Below are 23,470 nucleotides of genomic sequence, written 5' to 3' on the forward strand. Positions count from 1 at the left end.
TTTGAGGTATGACTGGAATTGTCGAATTTCATTTACACTGGCACCATGATCCAAATTCACTCCTGCATTTGCACATAATGCATTCACTTCATCGTCCACAATACATTTCGATTGATTTTTATACTGCTTATGTCGTTTCACATCTACATTCTTGTATTTTTTCAGGCCAATAGCAATAACAAGGGCGTACGCCAAGCACCTTGAATCTTGATCTCTTACACGTACAATCCCTCGCTTGCAACGTAATAATTCTTCGTTTTGAAGTACTCCTTGCCGCAAACCGCCATAGCCACGTGGAATATCCACACGATGAAAATGCACGGTGAATGGTTCGTGCAGGAGAAATGCATTGTTACTTTGTAACACTCTTTCGAATGAGGCCCACATCGTTTCCAGTGTCAAGTTTCGTGCTTGGCGAAAACTCACCCAAAACGGTTTATTCGTGTTGCGTGGTGATATTACTGATAAACCAACCATCGCCTCATCGTCGACATTGGCTAACAAATGGTCCAGCATTGCTTGGAAACTGTTGTGTACATACTGTATGATATCGGTTCCTACGGGCAGTGCGTTGAATTGAATTTCGAGCATTCTGCCTTCAATGTTAAATCGTCTATAATGACGAGTGATTTCATTGCGCACAGTAAAACCCGATTCGGCCATGGTTAATAAAAGGAGAAAACAAACAAACAGGTACGGTAAAACAAATATGTAATGGGAAAAAAGGAATTGAGCAGCGTGAATTTACTACAAAAGAAAGAAGAAAGAAAAAATCTTAATCACCTGATAAACAGGAAATCATAACATTCATGATAAATTCTTAACTAAGCAATTCATGTAAAGGTCCTAAGTTTGATTCCCTGTCGGTGACGTTCAGAATCTCATTATGAAAGCACGTGTACTAGAAATCAAAGTTTTTTTTTAAATAATTATGTTACTGAAATGAGTGTTTTATTGCTGTCAAACTCGAGACCATTACATCAACATGTAACTGACCTACCATTCTATAGTGATAAAAAGAATGCATGAAATGAATGAATGTTTCATCAGTACTGAGATGTGATAAAGCACGCGTAAGCATTTTTTTCCCCACTCACAACGACCTTTAAATGATGCGTTTGCAAGTTGAAGAGATTCATCAAACATTAACGTAACACATACGTAATTGTCGAAACAAAATCTGTATAGCGTATTTTTTTTATTATTATTGTGACTAAGCGGTTAGCGTACATGGTTCGGACGTGGAAGGTCCTGGTTCAAGCCTCGGTGGGTTTGCTTTTCCACGTCGGGGCATGTCAAGCCTTTTCTGTAATTTAATATTCTCACACGTTATCATACATTCTTTTCAAAACTAAGCTAAATGGTTGACGTGCACACCTCATAATACATAAACGTACATAAATCGTCTATAATGACGAGTAATTTCATTACAAACAGTAAAACCCGATTCGGCCATGATTAAAAAATGAAAACAAACAAACAGGTACGGTAAAACAAATATGTAATGGAAAAAAGGAATTGAGCAGCGTGAATTTGAGTTGATTTTTTGATTTTTTAGTTTAGCGTCCCTTTCAGCAGCGAGGCTATATGAGACGCGGACCTACTGATTAACGTGGAATCCGAACCACATGAGCTCCCGCCGGGAATCGAACCCGGGCTTCCGACGCCAAAGGCGCGTATGCTAACCGCTTAGCCCAGGAAATCATAACATTCATGATAAATTCTTAACTAAGCAATTCATGTAAAGGTCCTGAGTTTGATTCCTGGCGGTGACGTTCAGAATCTCATTATGAAAGCACATGTACTAAAAAATCAAAGTTTTTTAAAAATAATTATGTTACTGAAATGTGTGTTTTATTGCTGTCAAACTCGAGACCATTACATCAGCATTTAACTGACCTGCCATTCTATAGTGATAAAAAAAGAATGCATGAATGAATGTTTCAACAGTGCTGAGATGTGATAAAATACGCGTAAGCATTTTTTTTTTCTACTCACAACGACCTTTAAATGATGCGTTTGCAAGTTGAAGAGGTTCACCAACCATTAACGTTACACATACGTAATTGTCAAAACAAAATCTGTATAGCGTAAATCTTTTTAACCACATATTCATGCACTCGTGGCTAAGTGGTTAGCGTACATGCTTCTAACGTGGAAGGTCCTGGTTCAATCCTCGGTGGGTTTGCTTTCCACATCGGAGCGTTGTCAAGCCTTTTCTGAAATTTAATATTCTCATGCGTTATCATACATTCTTTTCAAAACTAAGCTAAATGATTGACGTACACGCCTCTGGCCTTGGTTCAATCCCAAGTGATTGCTCGAATATCACGTTAAGCTGAAGGGGCCGCTAATGCTTTCAAAGGGTATCGAACCATATTGTTCTCAGGCATAGTTTCTGAAATTTTGTAATGTATTCTTTTCAAAACTAAGCGCACACATCTTTGGCCATGGTTCAATTCCCGACGGGAGTTCACATTCAACATTAAGCTGAAGGGGCGCTAAACCATATCATTTATCGTGCTTACTTCTAATGTGTGGGGATCCTGATTCGTACTCCCACTTTCCCATTCCACTAATTTCTTCATAGTCTAAATATTTCGTACTAAAAGTAAAACAGTGTATTCGTGATCCGCCCCCACAAATATAAAATAAAAATGATTTTCGAATCTTGTGTGAAAAATAAAATCTCACTGAACTTACCTCAAATTCAATGAACAAAAAGTCGGTGCAGTAAAGCTTCTTAAATGAAGACACTTTTCAAGAACAGACCTTCTCACACGATAGTTGAGAGCGGTGTAGGATTTGAAAAATGAAATTTAGATTTTTATTTAGGTCGCTGCGAAAACGACGTCACCGTCAGCCAATCAGAAACGAGGAAATTTATAAAATGATGTCATAACGAACCAATCAAAACGCTCGCTGCTTTTGTCATGAATCACGAACCAAAACGATGTGTAACAATCGATCGTGACGTCATTCACGTTTCTCAATAGTATCGCAATTCCGATCCCAAATGATTTCTACATGTCACTACTTGTCGTAACTGTGACGACATTTCATTTTTATCATATTCCATACGTGAATGTCAATGTTTGCTTTTTTCATGAATCATGCTGACACGTTCGTAGTAAAACTAAAGTAATGCGATCAGCTGACGTTTGCATTTTTTCAATCATATGTGCTTCTATGTCGTCACACAAAGAAGTCTATCAGCATTTTATTTTAATCCACGTTACACTGTCAGATTTATTTTCTTAAAGTATAAGTGTATCCTTTTCAAGGACCATGGTTCGAAACCCACCAAGATCGATTAAAACCGAATTCATTTAAGCGGTTAGCATACACATCTTTGGTTTGAAAGACCTGAGTTCGATTCCTGGAGAAACATTTCTTAGGATTTTTCTAAAACTTGGTTTCAATTTCTAGTTCGAAAATTTTAAAAGTTTAGTTCGATAAAAAGTTTGATTTGAGAAGCGTTACACTGTCAGATTTATTTTCTTAAAGTATATGTGTATCCTTTTCAAGGACCATGGTTCGAAACCCACCAAGATCGATTAAAACCGAATTCATTTAAGCGGTTAGCATACACATCTTTGGTTTGAAAAACCTGAGTTCGATTCCTGAAAAAAACATTTCTTAGGATTTTTTCTTAAACTTGGTTTAAATTTCTAGTTCGAAAATTTTAAAAGTTTAGTTCGATAAAAAGTTTGATTTGAAAATTTTTAGATGTGATTTACATCTTTAGTTCGAAACTTTTGTTTTTAAAAATGTTTTAGTTCGACAAAATTTTGTTTCAATTTTTTTAGTTCGAAATTTTTTTTTGGGTTCGAAAATTTTTTGTTTGAAACTTTTTTGTTTCAAAATTTTTTAGTTCGAAATTTTTTTTTGGGTTCGAAAATTTTTTGTTTGAAACTTTTTTGTTTCAAAATTTTTTGTTTGAAAATTTTTGTTTAAATTTTTTTTAGTTTTGAAATTTTTTAGTTCGAAAAATTTTTTAGTTTAAAATTTCTTGTACTCTGCGGAACCGTTCCGAAAAGAATCGGAGCAGTTTAGGTAAGAAAAATCTGGCAACACTGTTTCCATTAATGAAGCGCTTACTGAGCAATAAATCGCTTAAACTCACAACAATGTGATATAAGAAATCTACAAGCGACACCCCTCTTTCACCATTGTTACTTCCAGAGACATAGGCAACTAATTCAAGGACAGGATCTCCATCAAGGTAAGAAAGCTGGTAATCATCTTATCTGTCAAAGAGAACGATAATATTTAATGTAAACTTCAGTACAATATCATGATACCAAAAAAGGGTTATTTAAGGAGGAGGTTGAACCCTCAATGGGAACTTTAAGGATAACCATAAAAGGGAACAAAATTCTAAAATACAGGTCTAGGGTGATCACCGACATATTTCACTCATGGGGTGTGTGGCGGGTCTAAGATCATGTGACCTCTGTCGGCCAATCAGAATCGAGGTACCAAAACACTCATCTTACTCGTAAAAAGGGAACGAATTTCAAAAGTCACAGGGCTTAAGATCACGTGACCTCTATCAACCAATCAGCATTGGGGTACCAAAAGGATTCATCTTACCCGTAAAAGGGAACGAATTTTAAAAATCCCAGGGCCTAAGATCACGTGACCTCTGTCAGCCAATCATAAACACTCATCTTACCCGTAAAAGGGAACGAATTTCAAATATCGTAGGGTGTAAAATCACGTGACAGCTATCAACCAATCATAAACACTCATCTTACCCGTAAAAGGGAACAAATTAGTGAGGGATTTCCCCGCGGGGTGACTCATGACGTCATACCACGTGACCTAAAAAATTTGAATTTCCCGCGTGGGCGGGGCCTAACGTCACGTGACCTCTCTCAGCCAATCAGAATCGAGAAATTTTTGCTGACTCGGCTAGCCATACGTCGACCACTACTACTTGCAGCACTATCACTTCTTCATACGTATTTAAATGGACGATATCAGAGAGTATTGTTATGAAGGGGAAAAGTCTAATCTGTTGCCTGTTAGACACGGAGTACCTCAGGGATCTATTCTTGGTCCGATTCTTTTTATTATTTATGTATATGACCTCCCATACAACGTCGCTTCACCCTTCGTTAATAGTTATTTATTGGCTGATGATCTGAAAATTTGTGTTAACTCACGACAAAAAGACTCAGTTCTGTCTATATTACACATCATCTCAGATATTATTAAGGACTGGTGTACTTCCAACTTGCTTTGTATTAACTCTGATAAGATCAAAACTTGGTGGTGAACTAAAATAACAAAAATTCGAATGCAGAACTTAAAAATATTCCACTCCTTTTTTGAGGTTTTTAATTGATAATCATTTGAACTGGGGCGACCATATCCTTAACGTGGAATCTAGAGCTAGTAAAAGAGTTTATCTAATTCGTAGATTAAGATTGTGTGTAAGTTTAAAGGTACTTAAAACTGTTTATTATGCACAAATTCACAGTCATTTAAGTTACGGAACGATACTTTGGGGTCATCAGTTCTCCATTAAAAGCCTATTGAAAATACAAAAGATATGTGTAAGATTAATGCTCGGTCTCCCTAATCGTGCACATTGTAGGTCAAGCTTCGTTAAATTAGGAATTATGACAGTACCTGCAATTTTCATATACCAATGTTTGCTTTACGTCAAGGAAAACAATCATATTTACAATCAGTTAGGGTACTCTCATACGTATCAAACTAGAAACAGGAACCGTTTAGGATTATTTAGATGTGAACATAGTAAGACGCAAAAGACCTTTTACTATATTTTATAATTTTCTTCCCATATTTCTAAGAGAACTTCCATTTCTGGCTTTTAAAAAAGAAGTACAGAAATTACTTATTAATAATTGTATATATAGTGTTGAAGAATTTTTTGAACTCAAACCTGATAGTTAAAATATTTGCGTCTGTAATTCAGTGATCTTTGTTTATATTCTGGTATATTATGTTATGTTATATAAGCAACCCTAAAACTTTCAACTTCTATTTCTGACGATTGTAATACATCTGATGTTCTCAGATGTTTCTGCAATAAAATTTATTATTATTTATTATTATTATTATGAGTCATGGGGGTCGCCAGAAGTTTTTCCGGGAAGGAGTCGAAATGAAGGTGCTGTATTTCTTCACACTATAAGATGCTGTCACTACGCAAGTATTAAATGTTTGAACCCACCAATATTATCCGCCTACCAAAATTGAAGTATTGTGTGTTTGCGAAGAAAATTTTAATATATAATTCGGAATTAGTGATGTTTAAAATCGGAACGAGTGTGGACGGCCATAACAAAAATAACCGTTTGAATACATACAAGACTGTTCATTAACACAATTACTTTAACGAAAAAGATAAAGGAAATATTTGAATTTGGACAACTCACCATTAGAAAGCAGCGAATTGTATTGGACAGAAACAGCCTCATAAAAACTTCGTTCGACTCCAAACATAACTCACGCATGTTTGACCAACACTGCCATTTAATTGTGTGAACACAAAGCGAACATGAGCGTGTCCTGACAACGATTCATTTCTCTGTGTAGATTTTCTTTATTTGCTTACTATCATGCTTACTATCATGTGCATGTTTTCTGGAATGACAGTGAAAGTGAACAAAAGGTTTTGAATGCCGCAGAATAAGGAAAAGAATATCAATCCTTTTAAAATTAAAGGATTGGCTTTTGATGCTCGGGAGTGAATCTGATAGTGAATTTAAAAAAAAATGTTAAAAGTAATGTTTGAGGAGTCACTACATGCTAGGCATGCTAGATTTGAGAGGACAAAAAAATCCTGTTCAGAAGGCTCGTAAATGCTTGGTTAAATCGGTTTTTAAAGGCCTATTGAATGAATATTGCCTTCTGTAACTTTTTCTCTAATATTCCAATTACATCGTGGTTCAGAGGTTGCATGCTAGATATGAGAGGACAAAAAGGGTCCTCTACATGACGCTCGCAAATGCTTTGTTAATATTTTTTTAAAGATCAGTTGAATGGTCATTTGCCTTTCGTGAATTGTTCTTTAATAAGGTATTTGCTTTGTGGCTCAGTGGTAGTATACTTATAAGAGTTAATGTCTTTAATAGTAGAACAAGAAAACTAGATGAAGTAGCCAATAATTGTTCTAAATTTATTTTCTTTCCTATCTTAAATTCTTAAATTGTCTTTTCCGTTCATTTAGGACAATTAGGTGACTATTATTTTCCGGCTCTTTATGTCACTCCTTATACAGATTAGTATAGGAGGCATTCCAATCAGTTTGTTCTGTGAGTATGTATGCGGAGTAAAGTCAGATAAAATTCCAAAGCAGCTGCCGAAGAAGTATAAGAGGAGGTAAAAAAAATAAGAACGGGAAGAAGAAGTCTGAGAGGTGAGTGATGATACACCTTTTTTTATTAATGGTAATTGTGTTGTGTTCAATTTACATTTGTGAAGGTTGTCCTTTTGGGAAATCGTATTTCATTCCGTTTTGTATTGGTAAACCTCAGAATTCGTCTCAAGAGTCTGTTCGTCAGGGACTTGTATTATTCTCCTAGCCATAGTTAATTTTTCCTCCCTCATTTTCATTTTCATTTTTTATTTTTTTGACAATCTTATTTAGATTTTTTTTGAAAATGAATGCATAATAATAATCCATCATTCCTCTCAAAAGAAAAAAAAATTCTAAAAATTTTTCTTTACTTATACATTTCCTTTTGCTAGTTTTTAAGTTTCCTGGCCAGAGAATTCGAGTTTATTTTGGCGTCTAAAGATTAATTGATCAGAATCGACAATGACAACTCTTGCATTGATATTTCTGAAATTTAATTTAACTGAGTATTAAATTAAGATCTTAATACGTTAGAATATTTTCATGGAAAGAGTATTTGTACAGATATTAATAGGGTGTTTAGGAAGTAACGTTTTTGGATCCTAAAGAGATTGCGAAGACTTATTAAATTGAGGCTAGAAATATTGAATAGACTTTTGAATAAAATTATGGAATTAGGTTAGAATATTTTTCTAAAAGATTGAATTATAAATGGAAACAAATAATTTTAGATGGTGTATAAAATTAGAAGCCAATTGAAGCAAGAATTGGTTTTTCGAAAATATTTTTGAATTTAGAAATTTAAATATCAATTAAATTTCTTTCGATAAAGAATACTGTGTGATAGTTAGTTAATTTAGATTGTAGAACTAGTTAGTGAAATTGAAGCGCATGAAAAAAATAATATTTTAAAGAAGATAATAAGAATTCTGAAGAAATTGCAGAAAAGGATTAGGCTGTATAATATCTTGACTTATTTTTTTTATTATTATATTTTTCTTTTCCTTGGAGACTTCAAAACTATATATATATATATATATATATATATATATATATATATATATATATATATATATATATATATATATATATATATATATATTATTTATTTATTTTTGCATATATATTTTCGGTCATTTTTTTTAATTTTACAGAATTAATTGTTGATTGTTTAAGATTGTGTATATACATCAATCTAACGTTTTGGTGCATATACACGACCCTTTATTTGTTGTTAATAAAATTATTATTGAAAGTTTATTTTTTCTTTTTTATTATTTTCTGTAATATTATATTGTATATCCTGTGTTCGTTTTGGAGAGGAGTATTGGTTAAATAGATTAATTTAGCTAATTGTCACATCACTAGAGGACGGTTGAGATCTTAACGAAATTAGTTCCGTCTTCCTGGGTTTACTGGTTGAAGTTAGCTTTTTAAAATCTGAATTCATTTCGGATTTTGCCCTGGGGGACAGGAGCGTTACAGGATGTTGGGCCTGGAGGTCACAGCATACCTTAGATTCCAATCTTTTGGCTATTTATTTTGTTTTTGTTTGAAACAATTTTGGTATTATAAAATGCAAGGGCTCTCGGAAGATCTGAGATCTCTATTTACGCAATTGCAACCAAAATACGAAAAAGACTTCTTCTGGAACATGACGCTCTGTACTGATGTAATTCCACGGCTGAAAATAATTCTGCACATGCCAGAAGTTGTGGGGTGTGTTACTATTCCAAAGAAGGGATTACCTCTAATTACGTATGTCATAAAGTAGTATATTTTTATCGGAAATATAAAGAAAAACTTCTGCGGATTCACTTCCTGAGTGGGTAATCCTTTCGTCAGACAGCGCTTATAAAAATAAGAGTATAAATTCCCTTAGTTGTGGTGGTGTTCCTTATCTTGTGCTGTGCTCGCCTTGTGCGGTGCTTGGTTTAATGTCGTCGTACGGAGTGTCAGTTAACACTTCCTGTTGAAGTTATGTCAGGTATGTAAGCAATGAAGCTTTAATATTTTCTACTCAAAGGCAAAGAAGGTGCAGATATGAAGGTAGGGAGGCTGAAACTTCGCACTTTAATAACTTTCCGTCACTCAGAACATTATGTCTAGCTTAGTAGATTATTTTCGCAAATCTCCATTTTATGCGTCGGTAGAATACCTTACAGTCGTGAGATAGCCATTGAGGTAAGGGCTATTCAAGCTGATGTTTAATATTAGATAAAGAAACTACATAATTGGTCAAAATATGACAATGAAGACGACCCTTGTAAACCTTAATGGATATTTGAGTTATTTCAACTTTGAAGAATTCTTTTTATAAAAAAAGTATTGTGTAAATTATTATAACTTATCTCGTAAAAAAAATTACTAGCTCAAAAGGATTATTTCATTTCTTCAAATGGTTCTAGAGTGAATGACCACTAACAGCTATCTGGAGGATCAGTCGATAGATATATTATGCTAGTCGATCCCGTTAGTGATTTAGCTAACGTCCCCCTTTTCTTTATAAATTATCCTGTGAACTTGGCACTGATGACGGAAGGTTTGACCGAGACAGGCTAGATAGCGGACTACATTGTATCTTATCCAACTGACATGATACTGGGAGTTGCTTAAGCAAGTACTGAATTAGAGTGTAGGACGTCGCTGTGAACGGAAGGATTGTCGAAATCGAACCTCCTCGGAGGAATCTCACTCTCTTCCTAATATTATTGTTGCGGCACTTACTCTGTGTGCATTCTCAACAATAAGAGGTTTGCTTAGGGAAGATTCCCCTAGAAGAACAGCCTAGGACTAACCTCGATAATAGCAGACAAGGGAATTCAATCCGATAATGGGTAAAGTAAGTATTTTTTTTTCAGGATCCTTCTAGGCAATACATAACTAGTGTTATACATATTTACTTGGTTACTAAGATCGCTGCTTGACCATTGTCAACTCTCACAGTTTTTCGTACTAAATGCGGGGTGTAAATACACCCACACAAATATATAGTAATAATATATAAAGCAAGAGAGAATCAGGTTTCAACAATGATTGGAAACAACTATGCTGCTGCAACTCTGGGGCTATCAAGTACTTACAAGCAGCAACACTGACCGAAGACACATATTTGATGGGAAATTGCAAGTTTCTTATTCTGTGACTGTATGTGGGAATCTGCAGCAGCATTGAAATAATGGCAGATCGTCTTCTTCGCCAAAGTTCTATTGAGAAAGAACTTAAAGAACTATTAAATGAATCCAATATAGAAAGTAGTGAGCTCGAAGATAGAGTCTGGAAATAAACCTGCCAGACTTTGATGTAGAAGCCAGTGATTTAAACATTTTATTTGATAAATGGAACAAATGGAACAAATGGAAACAGTGGTACATTTGTTGTAGTGAATACCTTGTAATATTCATGATGATGTGGTGATGTTAGTTTGCAAAACTGACAGACAAGTGGTACCTTGTTTGCTTACGTTTTACATGTGCATTCTACAGGTGCAAAAATCTGACGTTGCACTAATAGAAATATTGTAACTTTATGTTTGGTTGGCAACTCTGCTTTTCTGGTGACATCCCCTATAGAGCCCGATGGAAGCGCCTCACGTTATCTATCTTGTTACGGAAACAAAATTTAAAAGAATTTCCCCATTCCAAGGATAACCGGCATATAATGTATAAAAGGTTTTCCCTGAATTGATTGGAATACTGAAATATACCCCACTCCATCCTACTCTACCGTACTACTTCCGAAATGAGGTTAGAAGCCGCCTTTGTACACGTACTACACTATTAATCTGTATGACAGTTTTCTATAGATTCAAATAAAATAAATATCTAGGTAGATCATAGTTACTAACATAAATAAAAAAAACTTAAACAATTACACACACATACATTTGGTAATACTGTATTTAGAAACCTACTGATAATAGAGAATAAAAATATATGTCTTAGACATCTCAAGTTTATATCAAACAAGATAAATTATTTTCTGTAAGAAATAATGAGCTGTAAGTTGTGGACCTGTAACCTTGCTGTTTTGCGGGGAATTAACTTCAAATCAAAATCAATGCATTTAATGTAGCTCGTTTTTTTGGTTTCTAACTAAGGGACAGTTTTCGTTTCGATTTATAATTTGTCTATCTCATTACCCCATATAAGTATAGCGTTTGTGTTTAATATTGGAAACGGACCTACAATGGAAATGAAAATAATACTTCCAGTACAGGAAAAATAGTCCAAACTGAAGACAAATAGTATAACAAGCTGAAAATGTATGGACTTGCTCTTTGAATAACCGTGAGTACCATCTTCAAAATCTTGCAAATGGTCTGCATTGAGAATTTTATTACTTAGATTTTGTCGGAGGGTATATACTGAAGCATCACTCTGAGTTTTGAGAATAATTTTTCAATGTGTAATTTATACAGGGGAAAAAGTGGATCCGAAAAGGTAGGGGGACGGTAGGTAGCGACATGACGTCACACCGTACCCTGCCTATCTTTGCCCATTGTAATTTCTTAGGAATATGGGGGAAGCCGTACATCTTTTGGAGATGGGGAAGCGGAGTCCCCCGCGTTTCCCCGCACTTTTACCCCTAAATTTATATATCTATCATTTAGTTAGTTAGGATAATGTATCAGAAACAGAAAAAGTTAGAAAGAATTCAGAAAAACAAAACGAAATAAACTTTAAGACAATAGAAATGCAGACGCACTAATATTGGAACGCCGAACTACCAAGAAAACACTGAGGTTGTAATTTCCTGTATGAGTTCAAGGAATGTTTGGTAGAGTTCATTTTCTTCATCATTTTCTTTATTTCATCATTTTCTTCAACTTGCGGAGATTTACCATTTTGGCATCCTTCACTATTACAATGAACATAGTCCACAACTCATTTTAGGCTGTACTTACGACCTAAAATACTTGTTCCACGTGGCAGCTTGGAGAACATATTACATTTACAACGTTTGACTTCCAGCAGGTCTTTAGAAGCAGGAGCTTGGTCAGTCGTAATGAGTACCAGCTTCCCATACTCAAGCATCTAGCCCAATTCCGGTGAAAGTTGCTTCCATGAAATAATTTGAAGATTCACTCGTTGGCAGTGCAATTACGATACTCTTTCTGTAGGTGGCGGTCTCTTAGATTGAGGTAGAGTACAACCATTTTCATGTATAGTTTATAAAGCACGGCACTAAGTCGGTCTGAGTTGTTTCCACCATATAATTTAACAAGAAATTGGATGCCACTGGATGCAATAGATTCTTGGAAGAAGTTAACGTCGCCAATATGTTCACTGAGGATTTGATGATGATCCTTTTATGCTGAGAGCATTTTTACACAACTTTATTGAGGAAATCCAAACAGAGTGGATGTGGTAGCACACACAGTCGTAGCATGGCTGAACAACAGATTCGGCTGAAGACTTTCCCTCACATTCTGTATCATATGGCGCTTCGTATAGTCCCAGGCATCAAGTGGACATTAGCCATTTCCGTTTGTAGATGATGAAGTAGCATATTGAGAATATCTGCAATATCAGCAACTACGGTCACTCCATGAACTTCTAAAGCTATTTGAAGTGAGGCTGCAACGATTTCAGTGTTCGCGTCACCAGAAACTTGGATCACCTTAAGCCATCGTCTGAAAGACGATTTCTGAGTTTGAAAATGTATTGTCTTTTTTGCATGGATTTACAAGAAAAGCATTTTGGTTTGTTTGGATTTTCGTATTTTTAGTAACTTTTACATTGATTGACATGACTTTAGCAGAGCCCATTGATTTTCAGGGTCTCTAATGAAACGCTGGTCACGGTAGCCATTAAATACTACTATAATTTGACTGGACCTTCCATATTTACTGTAAATATATTGTCGGTACTGTTTGCAGACATCTAAGTAGCTCCAGTTGTAGGCGACCGAATGTGATGAAGAAGTACTCAACCATCTATGACATTTCTGTCACACACTTTCAGTTGTGGAGCATTAGACATATCCTTTATTAATATTGTTATTAGGTTAGCCTTGTCGGTCTGTCTTATTAGCCATCTTTGAACAGTGCTGCAAGGTCAGCAGTAAGCTCACATTTGAGTTGCTCAGCCACATTTTCATTTCATTTACCAACTGCAATAAGTCGCAAAAACAGTAGAGATGGATCAATATGGAGCACTGTGTGTCCAACATTAATTCCTTTCTGCGAAGTTATTAGCGTTTGAACTTGATCTGCTTTTTGAATTGATGATTTGCAAAGTTTCTTGTTGTCCAAAGTCTTTTCTACTCTTGCGCCTACAACTTCAGGATTATCGCAGTTAATTCCATCTCTCAAAACAGCACGATTACTTGATGAAAACTTACTGATGTCATTTGGGTTGTGAATTTCAGGAAACTCAAATCCTTATTTTGATCAGCTGCATCACGGCTTCTTCTAGTCGGCCTCATTTTTAGCGTGTTGTTCTCCGTAAATGTGAATATTTGCAGTTAGTGAAGTCATAGCTTCGTGGACAGAGGAGCACACAAGCATAGTGGGGACCCAATTCAATCTCACATTGTCAAAGAATCCCCTTTCTTCTCTGTTCTTCTTCTTGCGAATATCCTTCATCATTTTCTTTAAGTTCCTTCATTAATTTCGCACAATCCATTACGGGTATGCAGGTCGTTATCTGCTTATGTTCCTAGCCACTCGCATAGTTGAGAAAATGCAGCATTCATATCTGTATTTTCAGTTTTTCCCCTAAGGTCCTTTTCACTAGTGATTACAGGCGTAGCCTTTTTCCCTGATATGAATACAGTGTGACAGTATTTGTGATAGACTGCCTCTGCATTCATCTTTTTTAACATCCAGGGGTAACATTAGAATAAAGTAAGGAACGCTCTTCTACGGCAAAATTTCCTCCCTTTTTAGCTCTTCTTTTCTTTAATCTGGTTTTCAGCAATTACTTCAACATTGATCAACAATTAGACTGAAGGCGTTGCGAACAGCTAATAAAATGAAGACCAATGTCACGCTTGTTCATGTCTCTGGAGTAATTAATCAGGCCCAGATTCGGTTCACTGCGTAAACTGTTTAAATTGGATGTGTGGCAATTGTAATGAGAACACTACAGACCATAGGCACCCGAAGGGAAACAGGGCGGAGACCGGACCCCACCTGGCACACGAAAATGTACGTAATATAGCAAACAACGTATATTAAATACCAGAAATACCAGATGTAATATAGCAAGCATGGAGATGCCCCCCTAGAAAATTTTCTTTGGGCTCCACTGCTACAGACCCTTATTATGAATGTCCAATGTGCAATACTGCTTTACCTAATTGAGCACTTCCAGTTCCGTTAAATAATTCAATACTCTATTTTTGTAATTTTCTTCACTCAATTATTGTAATCTAGGAATGTATGTTTTCCTATACATAAATTGTACAATTAGTGGTTTTAATAAACTAAAAATAGGGTAAAATATTTTTAAAACTGTTTTTAGGCGCCGATGTAGCCTCCATTAAGGACAAAGTTTCTAAAAACAAGCCTTATAAATGACTTCCCAAAGTTACCCGTATACGGGGTAAAATTGGCACCAAAACCTTTTTTTTAAATACAGGTACAAATTCGAATTTTGTAAAAGATATTACAGATATTACAAGAGGAAGGTTCAAATGTCATGTTGACTTTTTTCTTAAATTGAATCTTCAATAGGTTCTGAATCTAGAAAAAACTCAAAAAAACTTTGCCATTGTTCCCCAATTTTACGGTATTCATACTGAGACGTTCTAAGAAAACTTTAGTTATTTTAAAGGCAAAACAATTTTAGAAATGATCTTATTCCTATCACACTTCATATTTGATTTAGTTTATTTTCTGTCAGTATAATAATATTCAAGGAAATGATTAACAATATATCATATATGACCCTCAAATGTCAATTTGTGCTCTATTTGCAAGTCATTGATTTGAGCGATGGAGTATATGTACTACAGTGGCACTGTGTATTTAATAACACAATTTACTTTTACATGTTTTTAACTTACCGCGGCAGATTGGAAAGTAACAGGAACATGCAAGTTCATTATCTCAGGTTTGCTACTGTTTAAGACTATAACTCCTCCTAGGCTAGTTCGCATCAAAGAAGATATGCCTTTCAGAGAAATCTTCGTATCAAACATTCCCCATTCCTTCCCATCTGGATAATTTGGTTCAACCTACAAAAATTTAAACATGTAAATTAAAATGATATATTTTGTTTCTAAATATTTTGTATATGATGTATTAAATGTTATCCAGTGTTTCAATAATGCACTTCAATTGGCTGAAATATTAAAGCAAAGATGTTCAATTTCGAACTCTTTATTGCATAAAGTGGTAAATACACCTAGTTGGAAATAATGTCAAAATATAGCATTTAATGTTGACTTCAGAAACTAAATATTTAATATATGTTCTCAGATTTTGGAAAATTCACTCTTGAATTATCTCTTTGTTAAGTGACACATCTTTTCTTGAAGTGTCAAATTTAATGGTGACAAGTCAGGCGAATAAGAAGACTTAGTAATTTTACATCGATTTCAGTCAAGAACTCAAGTGTCCATGCAAGTTATTTTAGGTGAACTTTCGTGTTGATCGAAACTTCCTGGAAGTTCTTTATGAAGTCACTGTTTGTCATTAAGTCGTTAAACGATAGTTAACATTTTACATTCTTAAATATCTAAGTATATTCCTTATTACTATGAATCCCCCTTGTTCCTGCGTTTTAATGTAGTATCAATGAAGAACATTTCTTTTATTTATCCATGCATTATAATGCTATGCGGTACAAATACAAATTATCAGTTCCTCCTTTAACTTCTTATAATACATGGATACATGTATTTTGTTCTCAGATACATTTTATTAGTTCAATAGAAGGTTGTTTGTTGTTCAAGGTCATACTTGTTCGTCAGACTGCCTTTCCTTACTCTTAAGAAATTATCTTAATTAGGAGCAAAGTGTTCCTTCGATATCGAAACATTCTCGTATCTAAGCATACTTTGAAATTAGAAAACAGCATTTGGAGAATTTACCCTTTATTTATGTCACACTCAGCAATTTTTCATGGGACACAAAAAGAGCTTAGTCAAGTCTGAACATACTTTTCAATACAGATCACACTTATAATACATTCATCTACAGCAGAACTAAAGTAGTATCTCTTGGTTATTTATTTTCACTACATCAATACTAAAAGTTCGTTAGAGTACACAAATACAAGGAAACATTGAAATTGTATATACTGACAGTTTTTTTGTAACTTTCAAGATCTTGGATAGGGCGTGTTAAACACTCTTTCCATGTTAGCTTTTGCCATTTGTCTCATCAATGTTAGTTGCAAAGATTAAATGTACTAGTTTTTATTTTACTTTTATATAAATAAATTGATATATACTATTTATTTATTTAAACAGAAGTAGATGAATAACTACAGAAAGAAATTATGATTTAGATTTGGTTCTATTAAGTACGAGATATAGTACAATAAATGTATTTTTAACCCTTTTGTGGGCTAATTTTTTCTACAAGTGGTGGGACGACCCAACCCACACCATGTCCATGTTACCCAACACACACTCAAAACAACCAAACAAACAAAAGAAATGATTTTTCTACCGCAATTCCCATTTCCATAGTGAAAAGACTCATAACTAATGGGAATATTGCTTCCCAGTTGAGCAAATAAGAGTGTACTTATGCTCCTTTGGCGGAAACGCTTCTTCACATTGCCCACGAAAAGGTTGGGTGTAGAACTGTAGTCCATTAAAACAAATGGACTTCAAATGGCCATTCACATATAAAGAAAGCCAATAAATTTTTAAAAAAATACGGTGTTTCTCAGAAATGAAATAAATAAACTGAAAACGATTTATTTTAACATGAGAAGAAATACGTATTATGTAATAATTATTCTTGACTTTAATTTATTCTATCCATGAAATATTTGTATTCTTTGTATTGTTACTGTTCATGTAATCGTCCTTTTATTTATTTTTCTAACGTTTTACTCTTCTTCTTACTATAGAGACAATAATCGAGACTGTTATAAATAAATATGAAACATAAAATAATAACATAAACGAAATTACGCTGTTCAAAACTACTGTATAAGGCTAGTTATTGAAAAATAGAATAAATGTTCGCTCGTGTTACGGTTATGCTTCCTGTTCATTACAGCTAATAAAACTATATATCTGGATAGGTAAGTTTATGAATGTTCTGTCAAAAAACAAACTCTATATTCTCATAATAATTATAATTGTTTTAGATATAGTACTGAAGACATCTATCAATCTATATATATATATATATATATATATATATATAGAGAGAGAGAGAGAGAGAGATCGTTATTACATAGATATAGATATAAATATGCATTACCTTTATTATCTCTGAAAAAAGCAACGTATCGTAAAGGAAATCACGAAGTTGTTGAGATGCTTTTTGAAAAATTTTGGATACTAATAGAAAACCATCTGCTTTCTCAAGTGTTACATTAACATAGGATCTGGAAAGAAAACCAGCTGTATATTTTTTCTATAAATTTACATAGATGTAGTTTCATACTGAAAATATATTTTATTGATGTATGTTACACAACTAAAAGAGTGAAATACAAAATAAAAAATCTTAAAACTCCTTTAAACCACCTCAGTAATGATTTAACTAATTATTCTTAGAAATTATGAAAAGTTCCTTACAACTTAATTTGTAAGATTCTATGTTATTCTCTGTGATATTATGGTAAAGACGATGCTTCAACCACTCATTGTTATCTTATTATGCAATAATTGTGCTTCTTATGTCATAAAATTAAAGACTAAAATATTTTTTACTTAATATTATGAACAAAATATGTGTTTTATATATGTATATCAATGTTTCTCGTAGATAATGAAAAATGATGTTTCGTTTAGGTAATCTTATTAATAACAATTTCTCTTTCAACAAGTTTGAAGAAATATGATTAATAATTGTTCTTAAGTATGTGTATTTACATGTTTAAAATAAAATAAATTTATCTTTATGAAGAGTAATTAATGGTGTGATTGTTTAGTTAGCTTCTGCCTCTATTATGCAATAATATGTCTGTATAATGAAAAGGTCACATTAAGGTGAACAAAATTAGATGTATGAGCGATGTAAATATTTATGTATAGCTTATATTGACAATATTGGAATATAAGTGCATGCAATCTTTAAGAAAAAATGTTTGGTACCTGTTCTATAATTATTATAGCTGCAATTTTGTTGCAGTTTTCTACATAGTGTAAAACTAAAAATTAAACTCAATTCAAACCTTTTGTCTGTTTGTGATTAATAATCGAAATCAGAGTAAAATCACTTTACTAACCCATAGTCTTATTCTAATTTACATACATACCACCACAATGTCATTGAAAAATACTTCTCTTCGAGGAACGTTCAGATGAAATTCATCTATACGAGATTTGTAGATCCTAGAATTAATTTAATTATTTGACACTTTCTTCTAAAAGATAAATCTAAGACAGATTCTGTTCTAGTTTGACAATAAGCACTATTTATCTGTTAACCGTCTTCACCCATTGTTTCTACGCTAATCTAAATTGCAGCTTCTGGAGGGAATTTTAACATTAAGGGCTCGGAAGTTGAGAACAACCTCCGAAAAATTAGAATGAAATAAACGTTACAAAGACTAAAGCAACGGTTGTTATCAGATATCGATCTCTATTAAATATAGAATTAGAAAAGGGGGAAGCAAAAAGTTACTGCTCTTTGATATATAGATTGTATTATCGGTGAGGACATGGAATTGTGAAAATAAGGATGAAACTATTTAATTCAATCAATTGCATGGATTCGCAAACATATATCCGAAGAAATAGAAGTGGGTTAATTTTACTATGATTGTATGTTCTTTTTTTTTATATTGCTACCTTAAAAGATACTGTATTTAACGTACGAATTGTTATCAGCATAGCATTTACTAGTAGTATTACTCTACTATATTCAGTTGAACGGATGAAATTATCATGCTGGAAAGTCAGTTAAGTTATATTCAGTTAATTTAAAACACAGACATAAAGTTGGTATACAAGTTTGTTCTTATTGTTCCATTCTGATTCTCTAAAGAATTAAAAGAAAGACATATAATCTATTTGCGTTTGTTCTCTGCAAATAACTGATACTTTTACACACCGATTCGGACGTTGTCGTCTTCGCTAGAGGCAGTACAGAAACGCATTATTTGGAATGTGCTGGAGTCTCTTCGTTGTGTTATTCTGGTTGCCTTTGATAATGACTAGTCATTTACCTTTTAAAGAAAATTTTCGTGTAAGTAACTGGAGCTAGAGCCGATGAGTAGGAAATAGTGCGCAACGGTGATTTTACTATTGAGCAAGACGTCAGACAAATCCTCTTGGTTTGGCTGATTTATTGAATAGGTATTTTCTATATTTTGTTTTAGAGAACTCTCAAACCTCTATGCCAATATTGTACTCGCTTTTATTAACTTTTATATTTCTTCCTCAATTGTCGGTGTGAAATCAATATTAAGGAGAAAGAGGTAAGAAAAGAATCTGATCGTTTGAAATAAGTAATGAAATAGTAAGGATAAGCTTTTTGATACATCCAATGCGAACAATTTAAGCACTTCCACAGATATAGAAAATTAATCCGAATGGAAATAAGAGTAAGAACTTCTGCGTTATGTAATGAACCTAAGTATTTTCACCCCAGAGGGCCATCTTATTTTCTTCTAATTATGGTGAAAGGAATAGACATTTTAAATTTGTCGTATGCTTCAAGAATATCACATAAATATACTTATAGGAACTACATATACTTTATAAGTTACTTATAACTTAATAAGTAATTTATTAGGACATATATACTTACTGCCCGGGTTCAGGATTCGGTACTTCGACACCTATAAAATACAAAAGTATTTGATTATTTATATAACATGTGCTCATAAAGTAACCGATCTTTTAGAGTAACAGTCACCTCTCTTAACAATACATTCTCATAGTGTAAAAATACTGGAAAAATCTATATCTAAGCTGAATATTATAGTCAATTTAACTGGAGTGATGCAATTAGTATCTAGGTAAGCGTCCAGACCTTGGATATAGTGTGAAATCGTCGTACGAAACTGTTCAATGCTTAGTTTCGTCGTCCTCCATGACACAATTCTGAAAATAGTTGTATTACACTGCAACATCCACCAATTTCTCACAATACACTTTCTTTCGTTGATTTGCTCTTGTGTGAAAATTTCGAAGCAACCACGCGCTTTTTTCATTTTCAGATCCGTGCTAAAATTAACTTAATTTTTTATGAGTTTATTTGACGCATGTGCTGTTAATCATACATCATATCTCACCCTTCAGGAAATGTCTTCTTATTTTTTCTCATTCTTCGGCGTTCGAAAGAGATCTAGTCTTACCCGGAATGTACTTGAACCTGAACCCACAAAGTGAGGGTGATGTATATATTTCCTGAAAGCCTGGGTCAAAGTAAGATCAAAATCAGTTACCAAAATTGGGGAGGTCTCACGCATTCCGCTTGAGGGCAGCACTTTACTCATTGTTATTATAATCTTTAACCGTGTCCATAAAGTCCGTTGGAATCCCAAAAAACCTGAAACAGTGAGACAGGTATGAAAATAGAAAAACATGTCTTTCCTCATTTCAAAAGTACAACGTATAAAAGTAAAATAAATTGTCCCATTGTCCCCGCAGGCTCCCAGAAATATTTTAAATGGAAAGTGGGGGTCAACTTGCACTTCGTATGAAAGTCTGTGTTAAATGAAGTAAGATAAATCAAGTCTCGACTAACTACATAAGCCTGTGCAAAATAGTGCCGGGTCAAAATATCAACACACTCTTCATTGCAAAGTCTATGGCTACTCGTATAAATCTGAAAGGTGGGATAGGTTTAATAACAAAAACACGGATATGTCATTATTTCAAAACTATAATGATTCAAAGTAAACAAGATGTTTCAGGTTCCTCGTAGGTCGCATATTGAACGCATATAACTTGTGAGAAAAAAAAAACTTTTTGCAGTTGATCAATCAGAGCAGGTAACTTCTATTATAGATACATATTATAGATAAGGGTATATATCCCACTTGCTTACTGACTAGAGCATGTGATTTTGATACTTGTGGTCCTGGTTCGAATAGTTTCCTGGAACACAAAATTTAATCATCATTCCCTTTCATTAACCATCCTTCTCCTTTAGCTTAAAAATAATAGCTAAAAGTTTCACACTAACACATAGACACACATTCTGTGGGAGAGTAAGAGGGGCATATACATCCAGTAAATATGTGCCTGGTTAACTAAATTACTTGTTATAAATGACCATATGTATTATATAAAAATCCCGGTAGTATTTTACAACAATTTTTGTTAAATCACAACCGTCAGAATTACGTCCCAGGAAACTATTGTGAGCAGGCTGCAATGCTTTTACAGTTTGTGATATAATTTAGTAATAGGTTTCTTATTGATACTTTCTTGATATTTAGTTCTTATTACCATTTTAAATTTGTTTTCAACAACATTCGTCCTAACAACATTGCATTGCACTATTGCATATAAAATTCGGTTAAGAAGTTTCTAATGACTATGACCTACATCAAACCTATATTTCAATATTTGTGACAGTAGTTCCTTCGTGTAAGTACTGAGATGTGGTAAGTGTTATTCTGATAAAGATGTTTCACTGGGAAATATGGTGCATTTATTGAGGAATACGGGAAAATATTATACCAGTAAAAACCGACACGAAATAAGACGATCTACTTAGAAGTTATGCTAATTCTGCTTGATTCTTCAGGGAGACGGTAGACACAGCGGATGTTTCAACCAAGTTGCAGGCAAAACCAACACTTTCATATATCAAGGAAAATAGTTACATTTTAAGGGAAAGAATGAGAGGATATAACGAGTAAAGTTGTACAGCTTCAATATAACGATGGTATACCAATTTTAATTGTTTCTCAAGTCTATGATCTTTTAAATGCCTCAATCTTTCAATGACTCAAGAATACAGAAACATTTATATAGCTGCATCAATGAAAACGTCTTGGATATATTAAAGATGCAATTTATTATATTAAAAATCGGAAACTTTATAAGAAAATCGATTAATAATATAAATTAGAAAATTAATATAATAATATTTCCATCGATAGAGCTGCATTGATGTGTCTGGAGTTTACAAACAACTACTGTATCAGTTTCTTGAAAATACCTCATAGTACAGCGCGTTTTCAAATACATAAAAAAAATCTGACGCAAATTTTAAACGCGAAAATATAAGTACAAATAAGGGACGTACGAAGCCAAGAAATGAATGTTTACAGAAAAACAATTTCTTCACATACTTAAACGTAGTGTGCTATGTATTGAACACTGAAGAGTACCATTTGAGTAATACAGTGGCCTCACTCCCGAAGAATATGAGACCTAATTTAAATAACATCCACCTATCTGCTCAAAATCATTGCTCTACCTTCAGGTTTACAACAAAAGTGTGAACAGAGGACAGAAAGAATAAAGGAACCCTACAGACCCGAGTCATCCAGCAGAAACACGACATACTGCCTACTGAAAGTAGACTTCGTCAATCCTGAATCGGAAACTCAAAGTTGGAAATCAATATTTATAAGACAAGGGACAATGCCCAATATTGACATTAGCCCCGAACGTCCGTAAGCCAGGATCGATCCCTGATCGGAAATTGGACTAATATACAGAACAGCAGAGGAAGATGAAGAGGAAACCTTTTCATCCAGAAGTGATGACTCAGGAGACCTACGTATAAGCCACATGAAGCGGATTATGTAATTACTTTCACACATAACTTCGTTCATATCTACTCCTAAGTCCAAAGTATCATGACCGTATTGTAGTATTTCACTATCTAAGACAAATAAAGCTAAGCACAAAAATAGACGTTCAATGTGATTACGTAGTACACGTGCACAACCTCTCAGCATTGAGAGGTAATTTCTTTTTATAAAAAATAACAAATAACCTAGATACAGTCTTTAAGAGTTCCGTCTTTCTAGAGTACTTCATAAACAGCGTGACTAAAGACAGGCAAGAATGTAGTTGTCACTTACG

At 34.0% G+C, this 23,470-nt stretch overlaps 1 protein-coding gene across 1 annotated transcript in view; it reads right to left on the reverse strand.

Annotated features, from left to right (window-relative positions):
• Nucleotides 1-23,470, reverse strand: part of LOC145691918 (uncharacterized) — a 60,459-nt gene that overhangs the window by 14,458 nt on the left and 22,531 nt on the right. Inside the window, exons 2-4 of the mRNA XM_081767226.1 lie at nucleotides 20,229-20,259; nucleotides 17,730-17,856; nucleotides 15,350-15,520 (exon numbers count right to left, since the gene is read on the reverse strand). Of these exons, the coding sequence (XP_081623352.1) occupies nucleotides 15,350-15,520; nucleotides 17,730-17,856; nucleotides 20,229-20,259 (329 nt within the window). The remainder of the gene's footprint in view (nucleotides 1-15,349; nucleotides 15,521-17,729; nucleotides 17,857-20,228; nucleotides 20,260-23,470) is intronic.

The sequence above is a fragment of the Thermobia domestica genome, chromosome 8, assembly GCF_964235325.1.
Source record: "Thermobia domestica chromosome 8, izTheDome1.hap1.1, whole genome shotgun sequence".
NCBI lineage: Eukaryota > Metazoa > Arthropoda > Insecta > Zygentoma > Lepismatidae > Thermobia > Thermobia domestica.